The following is a 26917-nucleotide window of genomic DNA, read 5'->3' on the forward strand; positions in this document are numbered from 1 at the left end:
AATCCATTATCTTTTAGCTCATCTACATCAAATTATAATCCATGGAAGGATTTTACTGATGCTTTGTCGGAGCTCCCGGCTAAGGAACACGTATATAAAGTGCGTAGCCCCTTATTCAGTTATGTGGTGGCTACCAATACCACCACCATTTAGTGTTTCAAGATTTAGTTGTTTATGTGATATTCTTTTGGACATGTACACTTTGGTTAAAGTTTGTTTGAATGCTTATGGGATCTGATTATTTTCTTCTTCTAATTTGAGGTAGCGACCACAGCTGTTAAAGATCTGGCACCTACTATTCTGGAGGGGGAATATTTAAGTTGATTTAAATATGGTTTGGGGTAAAAATTTCACTGATTATTTAAATGCACATTAGTTGATGATTATTCTAAGTTAATGTATGTAATTTTTCCATCTGTTGTTAAGACATTGTTTGCTTAATTGGTTGTCATGCCTCCCTCAGGTGGTAGTTAGGAGTCTATCCTTATTTAAGCAGCCCCAGAAATGGGTCTGCAGGTCAGTTTGGTTGAAGCCTTTTGTTATGTTGGCCTCGTTTATGTTGGGTCCAAGATATTTTGTTATATTGGTTTTCTTTTGTGACTTTACTTCATTTAATGTTCACCTAAGTTGAAACACCAGTGTCCTTGTGTATCTTTGGTCAACTACAAGCTACATTACCCCTACGTAATAATATGACTTTTTTTCTTGTAGTAACAGTATAACTTCAATCTCGTTGTCACCCCCCCCCCCCCCCTTTATTTGGCCCCATTACTCCGTCGTAACATGTCACTGTCAATCAAGAGTAGTAATAGTAACTTTTAAAATTATATATTATCACCCCTCCCCCAAAAAACAAATATTTGCAAGTCAATCATAATTCTATATATTTATGTAATTATATTATTGATGAATGATTTAGAATTTTTGTAATTTGGGGTCTACTGTTTCAAATATTAATTCTGAAAAGTGTAGTTTGAAAGAGGGAGAGTATTGTATAAAAATGTCACCCAACTTGAGAGTTAAATCAGGTGAGCCAATACTTTTGGCAAAAGTGTGGATCCACATCATACAAGTGACAATCCTCAACAGGATTTGAGGAAGCTCTCCAGAATACAATCGTCCTGGATGACGATGGATGGATAACAGGCAAAAGAGTCATCGGCCACTGCTTCTCACATCAACACACACGTGTCTCTTAATCCGAGCCTTGTGATCAAATCCTTGACCACAAACTAAGCAAGAAAAAGGTTTTCTCCAGAGTGGATTCTTGTGTGTACTTTTAAGGGGTGAATTTGAGTGAATCTTTGACCACAAAATGAGCAGGAAAAAGGTTTTTCACCAGTGTGGGTTCTTGTGTGTACTTTGAAGTGGTGAATGTGAGTGAATCCCTGACCACAAACTGAGCAGGAAAAAGGTTTTTCACCAGTGTGGGTTCTTGTGTGTACTTTTAAGATTTTCTTTGAAGTGAATCCCTGACCACAAACTGAGCAGCAAAAAGGTTTTTCACCGGTGTGGGTTCTCGTGTGTGTTTCTAAGTTTCTCTTGTTAGTGAAACTGTGACCACAAACTGAGCAGGAAAAAGGTTTTTCACCAGTGTGGGTTCTTGTGTGTGTGTTTAAGGCGCCCTTCTGAGTGAATCTTTTTCCACAAACTGAGCAGGAAAAAGGTTTTTCACCAGTGTGGGTTCTTGTGTGTGTGTTTAAGTTGCTCGTCTGAGTGAATCTTTTTCCACAAACTGAGCAGGAAAAAGGTTTTTCACCAGTGTGTGTTCTAGCGTGACTTATCAAGTTTCTCTTCTGAGTGAATTTTTGACCACAAACTGAGCAGACAAAAGGTTTTTCGTCAGTGTGGCTCCTCATATGCTTACGACAAGCATAGTTATTAGGAAAGGTTTTCCCACACTGAGAGCATTTGCAGAGTTGGCCGTCACCGTGAGATTTCTTCTGACCACCATCTTTGTAAGGGGAATGTGACGTGGTGCCTTTTCTATCTGATGGTGCAATGAAAATGTGTCCTTTTGTTGAGCTGCTGCTGCCGCTTTGAGGCTCAGTCCCTCTGCTAACCTCACTCGGACCATCCTCGCCATTCGAGGGCTCACCACTCGACATGGTGATATCATCCTCCTCTTTAACGTATGGCAGCGCTACCTCCTCCTTTTTGATTGGATGTTGTACTTCTCTCTTTAGCTGTTGTGTATCAGGACCAAGATATTTGCTGAAACCTGCAAGACACAAGAAGACCAATGATATATTTTATAGACCCTCTATCTGGCTGGTAGGCCGTGAGGATAGACTGGCTGAGAGAGGGTGAGTGTATATACGCGCATGTAACATTCATTCCGGGCTGTCATTCCCATGACAGCTATGCACCAATTGGTTGTTAGTCATCGTGAACTGACACGCCCTCATCCTTCAGGCGCAAGCACTAGCAATTTTATTTATTAGGGCCCGAGCACTAAGCGTGCGAAGGCCCTATTGTTTTGAAAAGGATTATTAGGGCCCGAGCACTAAGCGTGCGAAGGCCCTATTGTTTTGCAAAGGATTATTATTATTTATTTATTCATTTATTCATTAATTTTTCAGGGGAGCCTTAAGACATGTCTTCAGGCGCCTGATGAAAAATATTGAGGTTTCGTTGAAGCGGAGGGGTCCAAACAGGAAAGGGAAAATGACCGTCAACAATTTGTCTCGCAAAAAACTTAGAACAGTCATAACTCAGCAGATATACAACATATCTGCGCCAAACTTCCCGTGCTTGTTGAGAGTCATACCCTGAAGGGTCTTGTAGGGGTCATTTGCATCAACTCTACAGTGCCAACTAGTGGCGACAGAAAGGAGTTTTAAAAAAGGCCTTTCCTGTTGGGTTTTTTCAACATAGAGCAATGAAATTTGGGAAGTCCGTACCTTATGCAAAACTGCTCCAAAAAGTCTCTTACGCCCATTTTTCAAATCCAACAGAAAATCGGGTATTTTGGATCGAATATGAAATTTTTATCCATTTGTAGTACAGTTTACAGTTGGAGGCCTGAACATGCACGAAAACTCACCAGATTTTGCACATACATGCGGCTTTGCGTGGATTTCGATAATCTTGCGACGTTACAAAAAAATGTAACAAAAGGGCTCAGTGGCGCCCCCTTGAATTTTTAAAAAAGGCGTTTCCTATTAGGTTTTTTAACGTAGAGCAATGAAATTTGGGGGGTTGATACCTTGTGCAAAACTGCTCCAAAAAGTCTCTTGAACCCATATTCCAAACCCAACAGGAAATCGGGTATTTTGGATTGAATATAAATTTTTTATCGATTTACAGGGTGCACATTTGAGACCTTTTCGCCGAGGGAGTTAGTTGGATCATCTTCAAAACTAGTGAGACTGTTCAGGAGACATATGAGATCTTAAGTTTTAAAATGGTGCGTTTTCATTCACGGGTCTCACCTGGGCGTGGTGCCAAAGTCGGCCATTTTTTCGGCAAAATGAGAAATTCAGTAAATGACTAATAGCTCCTTGACATTACCTTCAATCTTTTTCATATCTGGCATGTATGTGTGGCATCCCACCCTTAACATGAGTGCATTGAAATATTTCCCATTAGGCGTAGCGCCCCCTAGTGGGAACAGGAAATGCTTTTTTTAACGAGACCGGTTCCTCCTCCAAGGGAAAAAAATCCGTTGACCTCAAACCTGCATCAGGGGAGCCTTATGACATGTGTTCAGGTGCCTGATGAAAAATACTGAGGTTTAGTTGAAGGGGAGAGGTCCAAATCGGAAGTGAAAATGACCGTCAACAATTTGTCTCGCCAAAAACTTTGAACAGTCATAGCTCGGCAGATATACAACATATCTGCGCCAAACTTCCCGTGCTTGTTGAGAGTCATACCCTGAAGAGTCTTGTAGGGGTCATTTGCATAAACTCTTCAGTGCCAACTAGTGGCGACAGAAAGGAGTTTTAAAAATGGCCTTTCCTATTGGGTTTTTTCAACGTAGAGCAATGAAATTTGGGGAGTCCATACCTTATGCAAAACTGCTCCAAAAAGTCACTTACACCCATTTTCCAAATCCAACAGAAAATCGGGTATATTGGATCGAATGTGAAGTTTTTATCCATTTATCCATACAGTTTACATTTGGATGCCTGAACATGCACGAAAACTCATCAAATTTTGCACATACATGCGGCTTTGCGTGGATTTCAATAGTCTTGTGACGTTACAAAAAAATGTAACAAAATGGCTCAGTGGCGCCCCCTTGAATTTTTCAAAAAGGCATTTCCTATTATGTTTTTTTAACGTAGAGCAATGAAATTTTGGGAGTCGATACCTTTTGCAGAACTGCTTCAATAATTCTCTTGAACCCTATTCCAAACCCAACAGGAAATCGGGTATTCTGGATCGAATGTGAAATTTTTATCAGTTCACAGTAGGAATTTACATTTGGAGGCTTGAACATGCACGAAAACTCACAAAACTTTGCACTTACATTCGGCTTTGCGTAACGTTCGATAATCTTGCAACGTTACGAAAACATGTAACAAAATGGCTCAGTGGCGCCCCCTTGAAATTTTCAAAAATGCCTCTCCATTTAGGTTTTTTCAACGTAGAGGGATGAAATTCAGAGAGTCAATACGTTGTACAAAACTGCTCCAAAAAGTCTCTTGCGTGCGTATTCCAAACCCAACAGGAAATCGGGTATTTTGGATTGAATGTGAAATTTTTATCGATTTACAGTGGGCACATTTGAGACCTTGGCACCTAGGGAATTAGTTTGATCATCCTCAAAATTGGCGAGACTGTTCATGAGGCATATGAAATCCTAAGTTATCAAAATGGTGTGTTTTCATTCACGGGCCTGACCTGGGCGGGTTGCCAAAGTCAGGCCATTTTTTCGCCAAAACAACGAATTCGGAAAATTACTGATAACTCCCTCATACAACGTTCAATCTATTTTAAATCTGGCATGTGTATGAGGTATACTAGCCTGAGCAGGACTGGATTGAAAATTTACCATTTGTACCTGGCGTCTCCTAGTGGGAACAGGAAATGCCCTTTTTTACGGGGCACACTCCTCCTCTAAAGGGAAAAAACCAATCTACCTCAAACCTGCATAAGGCCTGCATAAGCCTTAAGACATGTGTTCAGATGCCTGATGAAAATGATTGAGGTTTGGTTGAAGCAGAAATAGAGCTGGGAATCTTTGGGCACCTAACGATTCGATTACGATTACGATTCAGATGGTCCGATTCGATTCTAAAACGATTATTGATGCACCCCCCCGCCCCCTTTTTTTTTTTTTTTTTTTTTTAATGTTTTGTACATTAGTTCCAAAATTGTTCAAAAATACTCTCAGGCTAAACCAAACTACTATTTCAGTATCAAGTTAACATATAGCAGTAAACAAATATACAAAAATAACAGTAAATAAAAAAACTCCAGTCCCCATTCTGTATCAGCAGCTTTAAACTACATTCAATTAATTTAATGTTGTGAATCAACCGTTAAAGTTGTTAAAATTGCTCCCGTTAATCCATAATTTCCCTTTTGTCAACTTTCGACATGTGAAAGTTTTAAAACTATTTTAAAGATAGATTCAAGTCAATACTTTACCGATTTAGGAGTATTTTAGATAAAAAGTTAATTAGGTTTGCTTGGAAGGTTCGCTACAACAGCCTTGCAGAGAAGTGTACTGCTTTAAGATGGCGGCCGTTTACTACGTCTGCATCTAGCTTTTTGTAGATGTGCTGCAAACGCTACTGCTACCGTAGTGCATCTCGTCTTATATAAATGATATCAACCGTAACATTTTGTGGATGACATACTTTTGTAGCAGCTTCAGGTGTGTTGTTGTGTTTTTTTATCTCGTGGCATGAGTTGAGCTAGAGCCGTGAGTTGAGCATTGGCATTACCCGAGGGGCCGGGTAATGAGAAGCATGATGTTTAGCTACTCTCGCTCCGTTGCTCATTTACCGCGCGGCGCGCTGAGTGTGTTGTACTTCCGCTTTACTTGGCATATTTCAATAATCGGAATTTGGATGTTTGTGAATCGTTCTCGAATCTTCCACGGCCGAATCGCGAATAATCTAAGAATCGGAAATTTTGCACACCTCTAAGCAGAAGGGTCCAACAGGAAAGTGATAATGACTGTCACCATTCTGTCTGTCCACACATTTTGAACAGTCATAACTTGGCAGATATACATGATAGCTGCTCCAAATTTCACATGCTTGGTGAGAGTCTTACCCTGAAGAGACCAGTAGTGGTCATTTGCATCGACTCTGTAGCGCCAACTAGTGGCAGCAGAATTTGTGGCCATTGCATGCTTGAAAACTCAAAACAATTTCTCATCCCAAAAAAAGCGAGTTTAAAGCATTTTAGGTTCTCATTTTAATGATTAGAGGGGGGCTGTCTGCCACCACCCCGACCTGCGTGACGTCCGAGTTGCGCCAAAGTGCGAGGGCCCGTTCAGTCCTGCTTGCAGGCCTAGTTTTATTATTATTGTTTCTCGATTAAAAAAAAAAAAAGTAAGCAGTTACAATTTTAATCATGAGTATTTTTTTCACCAAATACTTTTTACTTGAGTCAAATTTTTGTCTACTCTACCCTCCTCTGCTGAAAACGAAGTGACTCAAGAATGACCCCAAATGAAGTATCAATAATAAATCAAATGAATAAATCCAGGGTTTCCCCCTAGGATTTTTTGAGGCTGTGGCAGCGGGCTGCATCGGAGTCGGACAGCCTCACCATGTGGTGCCATGTAGAAATTGGGTCATATCACGACAGATGAGATTTTCCCCCCAAAAAGACCCATAACAAAGATCTATTTGAAATATTTCATTAGCCAGGCTAATGTCGTAGCTCTCAGCTACAGTAGATGTACGTAAAACGCGTAACTAATTACAGCTACGTTACCCTTCATAATAATAGGCCTTTTTGTCTTAGCAATAGTACGACTTCCATGCCGTCGTCCTTTTTCTCTCTCTTTTATTTGGCCCTAATTTAGAATAAGCTCGATGACAAGCTAAAAGGGTTAAAATCCATCTCCAACTTTGAAACGATGCTAAAAAGGTTATAAATTCTTCTCTTCTATGGAAGTATTTATTTGTGTGTGTGTTTGTATTTAGTGTTTAATGTTATTGTTTGTATGTTATTGCATGGGGATACCATAATATGCGACAATTCACCCTTTCTGCTCTTATAATTTTTCTTATGCTTGTCTTAATGTACGCAGGCTCCTGGCTCTAAGCTTTGAGTAACTTCTTTATGAGACCAGACTCACACATGATCCTAGCTCAGCATTAGGAGATGATGTACACTTTTTGAATATGTGTGTGAATACATTGAAATTGAATTGAATAGTACTACATTACCACAACAATAATAGTCCTTCTGTTAACGGACGCATTTCAAGTAGGGGGAAATTCTAATATTAGCTCTAATTCTAATAGCTAGTTTGAAAGGCCCCCCCCCCAAAAAATATCCTATTTGCAGGGAATAGCGGCTTCTACTTTGGTGTGACTAGGGATGGGAATCGAAATCCGATTCCAATTCGGAACCGGTTCCGAGTGTTTCGAGGCCTCGACATCACAATGAAAAAGCCTTAACGATCCCTTTAACGATTCCTAAAGACGTGTATTGCGTCGTGACGTGTGTTGTTGTCCAGACGCATCAAACTAGCATGGCGCCAAGAACCACTCGCTCCAAAGTTTGACTACACTTCACCAGGAAAGAGTGTGAAAATGAAAGGTTACGACGGGTAAGCACGAGCATTGCAGCCATAAGCATAACAATGACAGCACGTAGGTTCAAACGCTCGAAAGTGTGTCTTCACTTCACGAGGAAAAATTACAACAAAGCGACTTGCAGTCATTGCAAGGTGGAGATAACTGCATCGGGAGGGAATACGATTGCGCTGTCCTCACAGAGAGGCTAAGGCTCAGTCCTCTTTATAAAAATAAAAAATAAAAGTCCCGGCTATACAGCTAGCTAAACTCCCAAATGACGATGCAGAAGACGTTGGTATAATTTGCTGACTTTATTCAACCATCACTTGAAGAGTGAAACTAAGAATAGAAATGAAACAAATCAATTTCGTCCCCAATAACAAACAGGTTTGCATCAAAGTAAATCAGCGATGATTAGCTGCTAATAACAGTATGGTTAGCATTCGTTCGCTAGCATTAGCACATCGTTCAAACCACTACACAACTGGATTTAAGTGTCCGATCGTGAGTGGAAACACAACAACAACAACACAAAAGATGATACATACAGGCGTTGCCTCTGTAGATATTAACATTAACAAAGAACGTAGGCTCGTAGAAGTGTTTCCCTCTCTCACTCACTTGGATGCGGCATTTCTTCTTTGGGTGTATGCGCACTCCAGCAGTCCTCAAACTGCGGCCCGCGGCCCAAATACGGCCCGCCTCCACATTTGGTCCGGCCATTTTGAATTTTTTTTTTTTTCTCAATCGTGTTATTTATTTTCTGGCCTTTTCCTTGAAGAATTCAGAGAGGGTTATTTGGTTATTATCTATTTAATTAATAGTGTTTTTATTATTAATTATTATTATTATTATAAAGAATCCAGAAAGGGTTATTTGATTGTGGCTCTCTGAAAAATATTTTTTTACATTTATGCACTTCTGCAATCGTCACACTTTTTCTGTAACAAACTGACCCCGGCCCCTCATCAGAGAAGGGAAAAGTTATGTGGCCCTCACAGGAAAAAATTTGGGGACCCCTGCTTTAACACATATTGCCAAAGGCAGAACAAAAACCTATCTGCCTATATATACCAAAATTTTTTATTTCTATTAGATAAATGTTTCAGTAAAATGTTACACATTCTTGTGTATTTGCCACTTATTGCCACAGTTAACATTGAGGCTTTGGGCCTCTTTTGATCTCGTTGTGAGTTTGGTGTCATAGGCAGGTATTCAGGTTTCATCCCAGACAATAAAACACACACTGCAAAATGATGGGTTCCATACAAGAACTGCCAGCCCCCCCCCCCCCCCCCCCCCCCCCCCCCCGCCCCGCTGATTCCAAATCACAAGAAGTATGCCAGAAACCAAGTGGACAAACCACAAAGGTTTTGGGATACTGTTCTCTGGAGTGATGAGACCAAACGAACTTTTTGGGCCAATGGATCAACGGTACGTGTGGAGGAGAAAGAATGATGCCTATAAAGAAAAGAACACCCTATCTACTGTGAAGCACAGTGGGGGGCCAGTCATGCACTGGGGTATTTTTGCTTCTTCAGCTACAGGGAATCTTCAGCGTGTGCGAGGTATTATGAATTAAGTTCAATCTTAGATTCAAATTTCATGCAGTCATTGACAAAGCTGAGGCTTGGGTGAGGTTGGACCTTCCAACAGGACAATGATCCTAAGCATACCTGAACATCTACCACATCTTGGTTGCAAAAAAAGTGCTGGAAGATTCTGGAGTGGCCATCGCAATCACAATACTTAAATCCCATTGAAAATCTTCGGTGGTACTTGAAGAAGGCAGTTACAGCACGCAAGCCCAAAAATGTTAATGAACTGGAGGCCTTTGCCCATGAGGAATGAGCAAGGATACAAGTGGATCCAGGGTTGACCCTAGGATTTTTTTGAAACCGTGGTGGTAGGCTGCACCGGAGTCGGACCACCTCACCATGTTGTGTCACGGCAAAATTGCGTCATATCATGACAATTTTCCCCCCCCACATTTTGTTTCCCAGGAGGAACCATAACAAAGGAAACCGAATATAAGACTGTGTTTTTTTGCATGGAAATAAGACTGAAAAGAGTAGGTCGTCTTATATTAGCGGTCTAGACATTATACCCATTCATGACGCTAGATGGCGCCAGATTATCATTGAAGCAATGTTCTGTCATGACAGATCTCCATTTAACCAGTTTGCATTATTTCACTGCAATGTTTTTCCTTATTCAGATTTGTTTCAAGACTAGTTACAGTTAGACTTCACTTTAATGGTTAATGCAGTGATAGCAATTTTGTTGTTTTATCACAATAGATTGATTGGTTTATTTACATTTCAAAAACCAGAAGCCATTCATTTACGAATGTGATTGCACTTTAGTTTACATATACGTTAGGGTGTCCCAAAAAAGTGAATCCAGGAAACTCATCTCGCACACCCTCTCAATGCATTCCACTTCTTGCCAAAGTACTGTGAGAAGAAATTCACAATGATCGCTTAATATTTCGGGTTCCGTCAGAGCACATGTAATGTCTGCTATGCCGTATACAGGGGCCAGCCGGGTAGGGGCGTCATCCTGATCTGTCCATTTGCACTCACATGCATAGAACGTATGCGGTGTTGCCTTGACCTGGTGTTGACAGTGGCCAATCCAGAAAAGCTATCTTAAACTCAAAGGGAGGGGGGTGGGGGGGGGGGGGGATTTTCCCCCCAAATATCACCGATTTTGAAAAACTCATCGGATTTGGGAAGCCTTATCACGTGGGACGTGGTTTAAGCAAGTCTTTTTCTGATAGAATGTGACTTTACTTCGAGAAAATCACACTTTCAAGCGATCATAGCATGGAACTGGTCATGGCGGCTGTCTTCGACCTATTCTTCCGATCCTCTGGCCCTGATATTTCCCTGTTCGTCCGCTTCAATGCAGAATGGAATTTTCTGGACCACTCGAAGGCATCTCCCTTTGACGACGGGCCGAACGAAAACCTTCCGAGTGGGTGCATCTCAAGAAGGACGAAGTTGTCGGGTTTATCAACAGCCAGCTAGAGACCACCCACCACAGGGACGACTACTGCGTGTTCCTCCTCCTCGCCCGCTTCTTCCTCACGGGCCCCGGGACAGAAGTTGTCCGCTTAAACCGGCCGGGCTGGATGGATGGCCAAACGCATCTACTCGCTGAAAATCTACATCTTCCGGAAGCAGTTCCAACTTACTCCACATGAAGCAAGAGCTCTGCGCAAGATGTTCGCATTGACGGTCTACCTCAAGCGGTGGTTCGAAGCTCCAGTGACCGTCAATGCACCTGTGAACGACCTGGAGATGTGCGAGGAGCTGGACAGATACACAGCTGCTGACAGTGAAGTCGGCTCGGCTGCTCTCAAGAAGTTCCGTGGGCATCTCTGGTACTTGAGCGAGGACTTAGCCCCCCTGGCGGTGTTTTCAACCAAGACCGAGGAAGAGAAGGCCAAGATGCTGCACAACCTCTACGAGGCTCAGGACAAAGGGAAGGAACTGCGGCGTGTGGAAGGAAGAAGGCCCCTTACACTCAAGAGGGCTGACCTGGGCGACTTCATCACCCGGAGGTCGCAGAACCTGTTCCACTGCCTGAAGCTGCCTCTCCCAGCTACAGTCGCGGATCTGCGGGAAGTTCCAGTTGTCGTGTCCGAGCTGAAGTCGGTGAATGATGTTGCCGAGTGAGCGGTGAAGCTGACGACCGACTTCAACCAGTGCCTGATGAAGGACGAAGACGAGCGGCAGCTTATCTTTCAGGTCGTCGAACATCACCGCCGCCAATTCCCCACGGCTGACAAGACCAGCTTCCAGTAGTGCAGCTGTCACTTCCCTGTCTTCAGTTGGATTGCACTTCAGTTGTATTGCAATTCAGTTGTATTGCACCAGTGCATGTAACACCTTGTCCAATGTGAATTGTGCAAGGTAGACAATCGGTCTGGGAAAGAGGCGATCATTAGTCAGAAGTAGAGATGTCCCAATCCGATATATGGATCGGATCGGATGCCGATATGGGCAAAAAAATGCGCATCGGTATCGGATCAGAACACGGGAAAAATTCCGATCCAGACTTCCGATCCAGTTTTTTTTAAAGTCTGGGTTTTCCAGCGCACCAATTTACATAATCCATTCCAGTTTTTTCTTCGGTTCCCTAAAATCCGGTCCGCATTTTACTTCTCAGCTGCAGTACATGTACGTAAAATGCGTAACTGATTACAGCTACATTACCCTACGTAATAATACAACTTTTTTTCCTTGTAGCAATAGTACTACTAACATCTCGTGGTCCTTTTTTCTTTCATTTGGCCCTAATACTAGTATGTACTACATTAACACAACAAGAATAGTCCTTCTGTTAATGGACCAATGGCATAGGTTTTCATAGGGACGGTAGAGACATAACACTAGGAACTTTTCATGATGCTCAAATTGTCCCCACCAACTTTTAAGAAACCTTATTTGCATAATATAATGAGTTCATTTATAGAGGTCATTTAGATTGTCTTCTCATATTTTGTAAAGATAGAATTGACCCAACCATTATTAAGTAAATTACTTTCATTAAGTTCAGTGACACCATTCTTTCCCCCCAAACTCACGTTTGATTGGCTGATGACTAAATTACCTGTTTTCAGTGTAATGCCAGCAGCATTTGACCTCATTGTTTGTCATTTATTTGTACTTTAAGAATTTAAGTGTTCCAAAATGTTTTGTGAATTAACTATCGTCAACAAAAATGTAATTGCAAGATGTTAAAAAAAAAAAACAAAAAAAAAAAACCTTATTAGAAAGGTCGACCAATCGTTAAAGTGCAGACTAATCGGGAGAAAAATAATCGTTTAGGACTGCCCTAGATTGAAGTGAAGTTATTTGGGGACTGAAACAACTTTTTGATTGTTCAATCCAAAAAATTAAGTTACTTCAAACAAAGAAAAAACATTTCTAAAAGAAAAATCACTTTCAATCCAGGGCTCCAGACTGCCCCCTAATTTGCGACTAAAATTAAAGCCTGAGCGAGTTTTTTTATCTACTCGCACTCCTTCATGGTTAACTGACTAGTTCGCTGTAATGTAACGAGAGCTGGTTTGCCAAGGGAAAATACATCAGAAGAAAAGGACTTCCAGGCCACTTCCAGAAGAGAGCGAGACTTATTAAATGGCTACTCCGAGAGGCACTGTTATCTTCCAAGTGTTGAGAGTGCATTGATTGTAACATTCTAAGTAAAGATGTTAAACTTTGTTTAATCGAGATTTCTTTCGCAACTCTGCGACTACTTGTAAAAGCAGAGTGTGACCACGCTCCCTCCGTGTGATTCATTCAAATGAGTTCACGAAAGAAACAGTGCTCTTTTTAAAATATGTTGGGTGTTTTGGCTCTCTCGGTCAAAAAGGTTCCCGACCCCCGACTAAAACCCATGATTATCTTTAGATTCTGCATTTTAAAAACTTTTTCATATTTATATTTGTTTTCTGTCATGAATGGGACGCATCCATGTTACAGCTGGGGCTCCCGAGAAAAAAAAAACATGTTAAAAGGGAACAGGCATGTGCCGGTATGAGATTCTGACAGTATGACAACCTTAATCAAAAATAGGCATGGCAAGAACTAGGTAGTTTACAAGCACAACTTAAGACAGAATGGCAGACAAGACTTCCTCATCGTAAAGTCGAAATCGGGTAAGTTAGGTACGTCGTATCCCCGGGACTACTTTGAAGTCAAGTTGATGCCATGGTGCAAACCTTACGTCGGTTCACGAGTCCATTGCACAGCTACTGAGTAAGCAAAGCCACTATATTAGACAAAGACATTTCCGTACTTATGACAAGGTACCATATTTGATTTCTTCCTCATCTGAAGAAAAAAAAAACTTAAAATGACCTTGGATGGGTCTGAACTCTTCCTCCTCTTTGATGCATGCAGACTCTTGGTGCTCAGGACGATGGTCTTGGCTGACATATAGATCTGCAAGACCACAAACACATGGGCCAAATCTTATTTCATTTGCAAACTTGTCCCCAAATTTGTTTTCTGTTAAATTCTTTCCTTGCCAATTTTCTTTTGTTTATTCATGCTTTGTTGTCATCCGATCCAATTCAAATTAATTCAATGGGCTCGACATGAGAGCGACTAGTTGACGTACTCGACGTCATCGATGACGTCAATGTGCTAACGAGCACACATCCCGTCGACGGTTAATAAAGGGTTAAAAAATATATATGCGTGGAAAGTTGAGAATGGCCGACGCTCGGGATTCAAGAGGGGAAAGCGGCACAAGGCCGAAAAAGCGCACCAGAGTTTTATTTCTCAAATGTGGCAACCCTACTTTGGAATCAGGTCCCAAATTACTGCGGCGTTTCTTTCAGTCAAATACAATAAAAGTAAAGTAGACGTAGTGAACTGACCAGAGATTGTTGCTCAGGTCCTGCGCCCTTCCTCTGGATAGCAGTCCTGCTCTTGCAGGCTCAAACACTTTGTGTTCGTTCACGTTTCGTCTTCAAATGTTTTATCAGGTTCGAGGTATTGAAACTGGCTGATTTAACTCCACATCGTGAAACTTTCAGGCTGCAAATCTTGCATGCAGCCATTGATTTTAATCGACGGGACTTCTATTCTGAAATATTTCCCGACTGCTGCCATTTCTCCTGGTTTGTTTTCCTCCATATGAAAAAGCGGCCTTGTCATTGGTCAAGAGTGGCTATTGGCCCACTCTCATTGGTCTGGAGCAGGCCAATAGCGATAGCTGCTTAGTGTTCACGTGGCATCACACAAAACGTAGCATCGTATCATTGCGCATCATTAGGTTTTTTTTCACGTATTTCACTCCAGTGAAACGTGACTAGAGCTGAAACGAATACTCGAGTAACTCGAGTTTAAAAACCTATCCCAGTAATTTTATTCACCTCCAGTAATCGTTTATTTTGACAGCTCTAAGCATCACGTTTTGCTCGGACTAGGAGTGGCTATTGGTCCGCTCTCATTGGTCTGGAGCAGGCCAATAGCGATAGCTGCTTGGTGTTCACGTGTCATCACACAACACAGTGACAGAGTGTAAAGAGCGCCAGGAGGAAAAAAAGGCTGCTGTCAAATCTTATAATTATGGACCGGTAAATGGCATCGGCGCCGTCTTTGTTGGTACTCGCCGATACCGATACCACCATTTCGGGCCAGATCGGCGCCTCCTGCCGATACACGTATCGGTGCATCTTTAGTAATAATGTGATTTTTTTCCCGTTAATATGGTTCTTTTTTTTAGAAAAAATATTTGGCCCCAATACCTAGCATCGTATAATTGCGCATCATTAGGGTTTTTTTTTCACGTACTTCACTCCGGTGAAACGTGACATTTATCTACTCTGCTTGTGCTCACTCTATTGCTGAGAACAATATAGACAATACACAAAAAGACTCATAATTGTTTTGAATCCTTTTGGAAAAGTGAAGTCACAATGTTCCGAAACTGTTTACATTTTATTCTTTTGCACTAGTTAATGCCATCAGCATTTAACCCTTATTTTTTGTGATGTAATATTGTTATGTGTTTATTTGTACTTTAATATTTTTTTTTCCCTAAATGTTTTGTGAATTAATAATCATCAACAAAAATGTAATTGCAAGAGTCGTACAAAAGTTTATTTAAAAAAATGGTTAGACTAGTTGACTAATCGTTAAAGAAGTCCGCAGACTAATCGGGAGAAAAATACCATAATTTTTGGACCATAAGGCGCACCTGACTATAAGCCGCACCCACGAAATTTGACACCAAAACAGCATTTGTTCACAGATAAGCCGCACTGGACTATAAGCCACAGCACTCCTCATTGTATTATGGAATATTTACACCAAAAGATAGTCACCTGTAACACTTTATTTGACAGCGGCACCGTAAGACTGTCATAAGACCAAATGAACCACCATGAAGCTTTGAACCAATGGGCTGAAAAGCTTCATTGCTCCAAGAAGCTTAATTTACCCATCACTGCTCCACCTGTTGTCAACACTGTTGTCGTCCAACATGCCTCCTAGCATACATTGAGGCACTACAGATGTAAATAACAATCAAAATTCATGTTCTCTGCAAATTATTTCTTCAGTTACTGTTTCAGTTTCATTTTTTTGCTAGAGATAGTATTTGGTAACTCTTTATTTGAAAGTGGCCCCATAAAACTGTCATTAGACAATCATAATTATGACATGAAACTGTTATGACAATTAATGAATGCTTACACAAGATGTCATTTAGTGTTATCCGGCAAATTATCTCACTTTTGAATGGATGTAAAAGATCCGAGCTGAACATTAATGGAGATAGGGACATAGTATGCCGGATGACACTTAATGACATCTGTCATAAGCATTCAGTAATGCCCATGATAGTGTCATGTCATAATTATTACGTCATAAGATCAAATGAACCACCATTGCTTCAAGAAGCTTCATTTGGACATCACTGCTCCCTTGGAGAGACAGTCAACCTCTGCTGCCACCTGCCGTCAACACTGTTGTTGTCCAACATGCCTCCTAGCATGTATTGCAGCGCTACAGATGTAAATAACAATCAAAATTCCTGTTATGTGCCAATTATTTCTTCAGTTGCTGTTCGAGTTTCATTAATTGCTAGTTATGGTATTTGGTAACATTTATTTGACAGTCGTGCCATAAGACGATCATAATTATGACACTGTCATGAGCATTAATGAATCCTTATGACGGATGTCATTTTGTGTCATCGGCAAATTATCTCATTTTTTAATAGATTTAAAAGATCCCAGCTGGACATAAATGGAGTTAGTGACATACTTTGCCGGATGACAATGACATCTGTTATAAGCATTCATTAATGCCCTTGATAGTGTTATAATTATGACGGTCTTATGACGCTGCTCTCAAATAAAGTGTTACCTATTAACCCAAATAAATCAAAAAATAAGCCGCGCTGGACTATAAACCGCAGGATACTGAGGAAGGGAAAAAAGTAGCGGCTTATAGTCCGGAATTTACGGTAATCGTTTGCGACAGTCCTACTTGACATCACATTTCAGGAAGACATCAACAAAAACAGTCTCATAAAATACATGAAATAGGAATAAAAGCAAAAAAAGAGCCGAAGCCATATATTGTGTCTGCACGCAGGGCAGCAAATGAATGGCTTTTACGCTCTGAAACGAACACCTAAAATATTGCAAAATGTCAGATCCGACAGTTTCCATTTTAAATGTAATCCCCAGAGTGTGAAAATAAATTTGAACTGGGTTCTAAATTCTAAGCCAGTGGTCTCCAAACTATTCCACATAGGGACGGAGTGGGCGCAGGATTTCAAACAAGACCACACCTTTTCACCAATCTGGTGCTTTATAAGTGTAATCAGTTGATTGCAGTCAGGTGCTGCTTCTTGTAGTAGAAACCACATTGGTTAAAAGGTCTGTGCTTGATCGGTATGAACAAAAACCAGGACTCACAGCGGCCCTTGAGGACCGGTTTGGAGACCCCTGCTCTAAGCCATTGAGCCTAAGGCTGCGACAACTAATCGATGAATAAATCTGTTGCAGGGTTCTTGCACAATTTAAAAGTCAAACTGAATGCTTTTAAGACCAAAACAGGTGGCAACAATTTGTGAAGCAAAAAAACTCACCTTGTTTCACTGTAAACCAAGGGCGTAGGTTTGGTCTCAATATTGCTAGGACATGAATAAGACAAAACAGATTGGGCGAACGGGGGTCAGGGCTGCATTTTCACAAAAATGAATTTCATTAATTGATAGGGTAAATGATCAATGCAAAATAAATCTGTATTGACTTATTCTAACTTTCACAATGCAAATTTATAACGTCTTTATCTGATATTTTTTCTCAAATCTAGTCCAATAAATTTCTCCATCTTGTTTTGAGTGTTAAGATAAAAATGAAAATCAGGGAGAAAGGGGTAAACCTTGGTTCACAAAATTTCTTAGAGTTGAATTGGCGTTAACAGTAGAAAACACATAAAGGAGAATATTTCTTTCAAAGCAGCTTCCTACTGGAGTTTGGGGAAATTCACACGTTATGCACACTATCATGCAGGTTGGACTTTCAGTAGCAAAATTAGTGGTGTGTTCCCCACCTTCAGAACATTGACTTTTTACAATACTTACAGTGGCTGCTGCTGGCAGAAAAAAAACTTGTAATATTACTCGTCTTCAAAGGAGGCGGAAGAGGCGGCACGTTGTATTTATGTCGGGGCTATGATTGCGTGTGTGTTTGTGTTTTGAGGGGTCAAGTCTACAGCCAATCAAACGTGTGTTTGAGGGAAAAAATGGGAGCATTCAGCAAGCGAAAAGGGGTCAATTCAAATCTGAACAAAATGAAAGTAATTCAGTGAATAATGGTAGGGTCAATTCTATCCTTACAACATATGGGATGGCAATGTAAATGACCTGTGTAACTGAATTCATTATATAATGCAAAAAATTTGCGTAAAAGTTGGTGGGGGCAGTTTGAGAGTCTTAAATGAATCCTCTATTTTTAAGACAAGTAATTCTTAAAACATAAATGTTAGTATAAGCTATAATAATTTGATATTAAAACCCCTCTTAATGTTTTTGTTTAAATAAAGTTTGTAAAATTATTTTAAGCGATAGGTCGCCATTCTTGTTACGTCGCAGTGCGTGACGTCACTGGCCCCGAATGCCGAAATTCCAGCTTGTCACTCGTTAGCTTTCCCAACATGTCGTCAGTTCTACCCTTCCTATTTGAACCAGATCTGAAAAGTGAATAGCAGGACAGCACTGTCGGTTGTTCACAAGACGAGCTTCAGGGGAAAATCCGTGCAGCAAATACCTGATAAGACAAAAGTTGGGCAAAACTGGTGATGTGAGAGAGTCCTGTTGGGAAGTCCGGTTGGGAGCGAGAGTGCATGCTGTTGGGATTCGGGAACTCCGGTTTTATTAGCAGATATTCAAGGTCATTTTCAAACGTTTTCCCAATATAATTATGTAGATTGTTAGCATCCAGAGCTGTCGTGTGCTTTACATACAGTACAGGCCAAAGAGCACACCTTGTGTAATCCAGGTCTTGTACATTGTAACGCGTGGTAGCTAGGATACGTGTATTAAAGTACCAGAAAGGGGAGAAGCTTCCACTTATGCACATTTATTCTCAAAAAATAATTTTTCCACCTTGAGCACTCTTCACTCGGGAGCTCAGCAGTACGCAAACACGCGTTCCCTGACGAACGCCAACATTGTTGTAAGGTCCACGTCAGTCACTGTCATCACTGTAGCGTGCCATAGTGCTTTAATTATTTAGTATGATTTGGGGGAATAAGAAGAATAGTCAACAAAAAAGATAGCAATAATAATCCAAATCCGCGTTTTTTTACTCACTCGAAGATCCAGGAATTAGACCGATCCCATTGCAATATCGCAGCCGCGATTAGCCCGTCGATTCCACAAAATAGACTGATCCGAAAAGCCGCTGTGTGACCGACGAATAAAAATAAATGGACAGATCCAAAACCATTATTGCAGACGCGATGGGGCCCTTACTTGACTGAGGATCCAGGAAAAATGTTCGGGCGCCAGTTGTAACGCGTGGTGGGTAGGATACAAGCATACAGGGACCAAAAATGGGGAGAAGCTTCCACTTATGCACACTTATTCACTAAAAATAATAATTCCACCTTGACCACTCACTTTACTCCCCTTTTTTTCCATTTGACTGGAAATTGCATCCAAAAGCAGCACATCAAGGCATTTTACTTCGCGAGTTTAGGCAGCAATAAGCAATTGTTGAACACATTTGGAAAGATACCAATTACGTCATCACTGCGAGCCCGCAAACCATGGCGCCAACTAACGGTCAAAATATGGACTAAATATTATAGAATATTGCCATTGATTTAACATTTTATGTGTTTCTAACAACATATTTTAGTACAAGAGAACAATTGTGGTTTATTAGAGCCTACATGTATTTAAATCAGAGGATCACTTTAAAAAGTTGGTCGTGTTGTGTCCCTACCGTCCTTATGCAAACCTACACCCTTGCTGTAAACACAGAGGTGCTGGTGTTTTTCTCCTCTCGCATGCGACTGTACGGCTTTGTAGGGAGGACCAGAAGTGCAAAAATTAAACAAATACAAAGTTAAATAAATGAATACATGTGTCATTAAAATGCTTCTATTTCAATATTCATTTCTTAATTTCAATACTTATATAGATTAAAATTTTTATTTATCATTCCAATATTTATTTTATTACAACAGTTATTTTATTCTTGCACTCTTGTTCCCTTTGTACTGCATAAAATAATTTTTATCTGTCAATGGCTCATCAAACTACTAAGGCGGGCGGGGTTTGAGTCGATGGAGTCAAGCTATTGCTTCTTCCTTCCCAACATGGCAGCGATGGCTGAGGTTCTGCATGAGCTCTCTCTGGATTTACTAACAGACATATGAGACTTAGCAGAACATAATGACGCAGAAAATTTGGACCCTGGGCACGTGGCTTACAAAACACAGCGGTTTAGTTTATTACTGCAATCAGGCTAGCCATGTTGGGAAGGAAGGAGACTTGATCAAATCAAAGTCCGCCTAGTTCACAGAGTTTGATGAGCCAATGACAGAAAAAAAATGATTTCATGCAGTACAAAGGGAACGAGAGCGCAAGACCCAAACGACTAATTTTCTCCCGATAAGTCAGCAGGCTAATTTTACGGTTAGTCGACTAATCTTATAATTAAAAACATTTTTTTTTTTTTTTTTTTAACTGATTTACCAATGAAATTTTTGTTGACGCTTATCAATTCACAAAAACATTTTGGAACACTTAAATTATTTATTAAAGTACAAATAAACAGATAAATAACAATAATAAATCACATATAAACAATGACTTCAAATGCTGATAGAATTAACTTGTGCAAAAGAATGGAATATGGAATAATGGAATATATTCAGAACACTGACTTCACCTTTCCGACATGATTCAAAACAATTCTTAAAAAAATACCTAGCATTAATATGATGGTATACTGTAGTACTATATAAAATAGTATTATAATTATTATTCATTGCCAATCAGACTTTTCATAAAGGGTGTCATTTCAAAGGTATTCTTAGTGTAGAATCTGAAGTATGTGGGATTAACTCCAGAAATCATTATTTATATGACGAACATGACCTGCTTTTATTTTGAAATGCTCACCGGAAGTTCGTTCACTAAACCGCTAATTTAAGCTTTACACTCCGCAAAAAAAACAAACACTTTTTGTGATTGCATGTGGTGTCAGTAATAGATTTTTTTCCTTTTGCAAATGCTGTTAACCAGCGATTTTTCATGTTTGAAATGTCACCTTTTAACTGCAAGTTTTGGAGAAGGCTGCCTGTTTTATAGCCGGCGAGAGTAGGTCGTATTTTTCCCCCCATTCACCTCAATGTCACAAGGCTAACATATAAAGTGCATAATATGGATGTGTTTTCGTATTTTGTATGTCTGAACTTTAATTCTACAGCGTGTTGAGGAGAGAAAAGAACTGGAGTCTCATATGCCATCAGCACGCACAAATGTACGCAATCACGCGCGCAGCGATAAAACGCAGCCGTGAAAATAAAACGCAGCCGTGAAAATGACCGCCCTCATTTTTATTTACCATGCGATAAATGGACTCATTGCATATCGCGACAGGCTTAGCAACTTCAATAAAACATGCAATTAGTTAGATGGACTTACAATCTCCTGTCGTTATCATTCACGGCCGACGTGTAGCCAAGCTTGGCATTGAAGAGACAGGACACAACAGTGTAACCTCCTTTGTTTCTTTAAAAATAAGTCAATGTTTTGGACTCTCTGGTGCGCTTTTTTGGCTTTGTGCTGCTTTCCCCGTTTGCATACCAAGCGTCTGACATTCTGAACTTTCCACGCATATATTTTTTTAACCCTTCATTAACTGTCGACGGGATGTTGTGCTTGTCGACGGATTTACGTCATCGATGCTATGTCGACGTCATCAATGACGTCGACTATGTCGACTAGTCGGGACAGCTCTAATAAATACAAATTGAAATAAATTAATAAATGTTTGAAATAAATATATATTGAAATAAATAAATATTTAAATTAATATTGAAATAAAAATTGAAATAATTACATTAATAAAAATTGAAATAAATAAATACACATTGAATAATATTCTCTCATATGAATATTCATCTGAAATTACAACGAGTGATGTCAGCACCGAAAAAATGCTAGGCTAGGACGCGACAATTTGGATCAAAGGCACGCCATAAGTCTTACGTTGATGTCCACATTGAGGTTGTTTTCACAAGCTTAAAGCAGAAGTACTTTCATCAAGTTGAAGTACCTTTCTGCAGCTTTTTCTCCCCATTTCCAACTCCGCGCAGACGTAGTTAGGAGCAACAACAGGAAAACCGATGCAATTTTCAAAATAAAGTGTGTAAAGGAACAATTTATATTTGACGGGCTATTTCAGACGACTTATGCCAAATAGTGCGTAAAAATGAGCTATAAACTTCATTTTAAATTGTTCAAATTAGAATGTATCTTTAAATCTTTAAAAAAAAAAAAATCTCAATTGCAATGCCTGGCGACTTTTAATTTGGTGTGGCGGTGCACCATAAATCATTTTTATGTAGGGGAAACTCTGCAAAAATATTGTCCTTAATCATTTGAAAAGCCGATTCTAAAACACCAGATGCCTTGAATATTGTTAATTTTAACGGACGCGGCGTTTATTTAAAAAGTAATAGTATTACTCCGAGAATACATTTCGAAGTAATTGTTCGAGAATAAAAGTTGTATTATTACGTCGGGCTAATGTAGCTGAACAAGCAACCTCCGTTAAAATCAACAATATTGAAAGCATCTTGTGTTTTAGAATTGGTTTTACAAATAAGGAAATCCACATTATTTTGCCTTATCTACATCAAATTATAATCAAGAGAGAATTTATATTAATGCTTTGTCGCAACTCCCAGCTAAGATGCATGTACGTCAAGTAATATTGCGACTTTTTTTTCCTCGAAGCAATAGTACAACTTTTATCTCGTAGCCCTTTTTTCAGTTTATTTATTCCAAATTTATTCAGGTTTTTTTTACGTACTTAATTCCATTGATATGTGACATTTATGCGGATAACAATATATACAGTACATACCACAAAAAGAGAAAGTAAACAGTGAAGTCACAGTATTCCGAGTGTTTACATTCTGTTCTTCTGCACTAGTTGATGCCATCAGCATTTGACCTCATTGTTTGTATTTTATGTGTTTTTGTACTTTGGGGAAAAAAAATAAGTGTTCCAAAATGTTTTTGTGAATTAATAATCATCAACAGAAATTTAATTAAAAGATAAGTAAAAACAAATATATATATATATATATTGGACTAGTCGACTCATCGTTAAAGTCTGCAGACAAATGGGGAGAAAAATACTCATTTAGGACAGCCCTAGATTGATTTTTTTTTTACTTGATTGAAACAACTTTTTCAATTGAGGGAATGTTGTCTTGATTTGGGGCCACATAGGACACGAAGGACATTTGTGTGTAATTCCATCAAAAAATAAGTTGCTTCAAAACAAAGACAAAAATATTTTCAAAAGAAAAATCGCTTCAATCAAAAAAGATTATGTTTTTCAATCCAAGGCTCCAGACTGCCACCAAATGGGGGCTTTTTGCGACTAAAATTGGAGACAGTGCAAGTATTTTTTTCATTTACTAACACATGTGCGACAAGTAAGATTGCCATTTTTTTCTGACACACTCTTTCACGGTTAAATCGACTAGTTTGCTGTAATGTAACGAGCTGGTTTGATAGCCTTATTTTGATTGAAGAAACTTTTTTGTTGTTGTTAATTGAAAAATGACACAACTCTATCTCCATTATAAGTAAAGGTGTGTGAAATTTTAGATTCTTAGATTATTCGCGATTCAGCCGCTGAAGATTCGAGAACGATTCACAAACATCCACATTCCGATTTTTAAAAAAATGCTTACTAAAGCGGAACTAAAACACAGTCAGCACGGTCTTCGGGATGCAATGAGGAACGGACCCAGAGTAAACATCCAAATAAACCGCCGACAGATGCTACAAAAAAAACGCCCAGTTGCTGAAACCTTCGCCCACGTTGCTAAAGACTACGTCCACATAATGCTACGGTATATATCACATTATATACAATGCAGATGCGAAATGACTCGCAGGCGTGTGTAAACAGACGCCATCTTAAATCAGTAGACTTCTCAGGAAGGCTCTGTTGTAGCAAACTTTCCAAGCAAGGCTAATTCACTTTTTAAATACTCCTAAATCGGCAAAATTTTGACTTGAATCTATCAACATTAAATTTAATTGAAAGTAGCTTTAAACTCTTTTTTCAGAATTGTGACTTGAGTATTTTATTTAATATTTTGAACTGTTAACTTGATACTGAAATAGTAGTTTATTTAAGCCTGGGAGGATTTTTGGACTATTTTTGTAACTAATGTATGAAACAATAAAAGCAGCTAATAGCGGGGGGGGCACCAATAATTGATTTATAATCGAATCATAGCCTCTGAATTGTATTCGTAATCGAATCGTTAGGTGCTCAAGATCCCCACCTCTAATAATAAAACAAATAGAATGAATAAAAACCTAAGTATCTCGAGGCCGAGCCGAGTGTCCTCTTTTTGGAAATCAAAATATAGTCAATCTAGCCAATTTTGGGTCCAAGAGCGGAACTTCAAACCACCCGAGTGTTTTCCGCCTTAACCAAATTTCCCTTCCGGAGGATCAATCAAGGGTTATCTTTATGATTCAAAACGATAGATGTTCAATACCCCGGGGACAAAAATTTTTATTTTACTGTATTTACCGAATGGTGAACCAACCTGGTAGCCTGCGAAGAACAACTTTTACTTGCATTTTGCAAGCATTCGATAGTTGATGTTGTTGCTGATCTTTCGCACCACAAAGTTCCGCCTCTAACTTTTCGGCTGGCGTCCTTCTTGCTCGCATTTTGCACACTTTAGGAGGCTCCAACTTGATGTTCAAGCGACGAACCACGTTTTTCTGTTCGGAAGCAAAGCTAAGCTAAGCTAAGCTAAACCAAGATAACTAGGCTCCGAAGCTTCAACAAGCATAAAGCCCACTTGAAGTTGGACGGTTCCAGTTAAGTAGTTCTGAACCTCCTGCGTCGCAATGTGGGTTAAACTCCGCACAAAAAGCAGCGTGTTGCTGAGCACATTTTATATTTCGCAAGAGTCACTCTTAGCTTTTTCTTAGCTTAGCTCCCGCAGCTAATAGAGCGTACCAACTCTCTCAATAACAGAGGGGTGTCCTAACAACTAGAACGAACAGAGCACAAAAAAATTCGGGTCCATTTTGCGGTAAATTGGGGAGCTTGAGATATTAATTTCGAGTGATGACGTCCCTCTAAGACCCTCATTTACTGCAAAATGGTTCAGAATTGGGGCCATTCGTTTGTGCTAGTTGTTAGGACACCCCTCTGTTGTTGAGAAAGTTGGTACGCTTCATTAAAATAACAGAGGGAGAGAGTTGGTACTAGGGATGGGCAATACCAGTAAATTTGGATTCGATCCGATACCAAGTAATACCGAGGCCAAATATTGCGATCCTGATCCGATATCGATACCGGAAGTTCATACTTTATATATGTATATACAACCCTGCAGAGTTCTCAGCCATTCTGATATCTAATAATATCTAATGTACAACTACAGCAAACACTCAAAAACTAATAAAAGTCTCTTTGTGTCAAATATGCATTGCAATGGAAAAACTGCTACTTTTATTAACTATCAAAGCAGTTTCCCTACAAACTCATAAAACAATCCATCAACAAAAAAATCTAATAGTCAGTCCCACTCTTTAAACATGACCCTTAAATTCATATACACAGAACATTTCCCGGCTACACGTTGTATTTGATCATATTATAATCTACCTAAATTCAATATTTTTTTAAAAATCTAATTAAAGAACGAATTAATAGTAGCATGTTACCGCTCTCTATTGATAATTACAAATAAATCCAATAAACTATAGTCACTTGAAATAAATAAAAAAAAAAAGAAAAAAAAAAAAGTAATAATAGTTAATATTAGAAATACAGTAAGGGGAGATGTGTCTATCTAAAATGTTAAGTAATAATTTATGTATTTTTTATACCCAACTTGCTTGCGAGTAGTTTACTTGACTATCCTATGGAATGTGATGTGGGCTGATTTGTTCTCATTGTATAAAAAATTAATAAAATGGAGACTCACATTTAGATTACAGTAATACTTCACTGTTAAATATGTCACTATGGTCATTTTACCTTTTTTATATAATGCGGGATGAACTTGGCTTTTCACAAACAAGATGTAGCTATAACTTTCCATTACAAAGCATATTCAATAGTGCTGCAAAGTTCTTTTTATGTAAGATGACAAAAATGCCATATTTATCGTTTCATATTGCACATCAGCCACTAATGCTTATATCGTCTCTGATTATCTATTAATTAGCAACTACGTTACCTGAATAAGTCCTGCCTTTCGCAAACGCCACTTCTAAAGTACTTTGCTTTGCTTCGGCGGCGTGGTATTGTCTTTTCTCGTGTCCTCCTCGGCTTGAGTGGCACGTTTTTCCATTTAGTTCGTCGTGTGCTTCGGGATGCACGTTTCTTAAGTGTTTCGTGAGGTTTTTGGTATAACGAAAATATCTGACAGTTTTGGCACAAATTGTGCACTTAGCCTCGTTGCCATTTATTAAAATGAAATATGTCCAAACCGGACCTCTTTTACGATCCGTCGTCGATGCCGCAGCCATGCTACCACTAGCTTCCCAATGTTTGTTTGTTGTGACTGTGTTGGTGCCTCGTGAGAGGGGCGGAGGAAAAGCATGCTGATCGACACAGGATAGGGACGTAAATGGGGGCGGGAGCAGACAACGGTGCTCTGCTTATGTGCGTGCACTGCTTATGTGCGTGTAGAACGTGAAAGGGAAAATTTGTACGAAGAGTGCACAAAAATATACCCAAAAAATAGACAAAGAAAATATAATACATTAATTCCAAATATCGATACTTTTGCTTGGGGATCGATACCTAAAACTTAACTCGCTGGATCGAAATATCGATATTTTGGTATCGATCCGCCCATACGTAGTTGGTACGCTACATTAACATACCATAACAGAGGGGTGTCCTAACAAGTAGCACAAACGAATGG

The 26917-nt window shown here is 39.6% G+C and overlaps 2 protein-coding genes across 3 annotated transcripts in view; both read right to left on the bottom strand.

Annotated features, from left to right (window-relative positions):
- The window catches only part of LOC130927694 (E3 SUMO-protein ligase ZBED1-like), a 287791-nt gene that overhangs the window by 86129 nt on the left and 174745 nt on the right, over nucleotides 1-26917 (bottom strand). The window lies entirely within an intron of this gene.
- On the bottom strand, nucleotides 770-24922 carry LOC130927688 (gastrula zinc finger protein XlCGF8.2DB-like). Of its 2 annotated transcripts, XM_057853656.1 has the most exons (3): nucleotides 24572-24922; nucleotides 13586-13669; nucleotides 770-2221 (listed from the first exon to the last, which is right to left on the bottom strand). In XM_057853656.1, exons 1-3 carry the CDS (start codon nucleotides 24696-24698, stop codon nucleotides 1233-1235), a joined length of 1200 nt encoding a protein of 399 aa, XP_057709639.1. In that variant the 5' UTR covers nucleotides 24699-24922; the 3' UTR covers nucleotides 770-1232. The 2 variants fall into 2 exon arrangements, with proteins under 2 accessions (XP_057709639.1, XP_057709640.1); XM_057853657.1 differs by lacking the exon at nucleotides 13586-13669.

This window comes from Corythoichthys intestinalis, chromosome 13 (assembly GCF_030265065.1).
Source record: "Corythoichthys intestinalis isolate RoL2023-P3 chromosome 13, ASM3026506v1, whole genome shotgun sequence".
Lineage (NCBI taxonomy): Eukaryota > Metazoa > Chordata > Actinopteri > Syngnathiformes > Syngnathidae > Corythoichthys > Corythoichthys intestinalis.

Coding starts and splice junctions, on each gene's coding strand:
- LOC130927688 (XM_057853656.1), bottom strand. CDS start 24,698: ATGCGAGCAAGAAGGACGCCAGCCGAAAAGTTAGAGGCGGAACTTTGT. Junction 13,670..24,571: donor TGTTCTTCGCAGGCTACCAG/GTTGGTTCACCA, acceptor GTGGTCTTGCAG/ATCTATATGTCAGCCAAGAC. Junction 2,222..13,585: donor AGAGTTCAGACCCATCCAAG/GTCATTTTAAGT, acceptor TGTGTCTTGCAG/GTTTCAGCAAATATCTTGGT.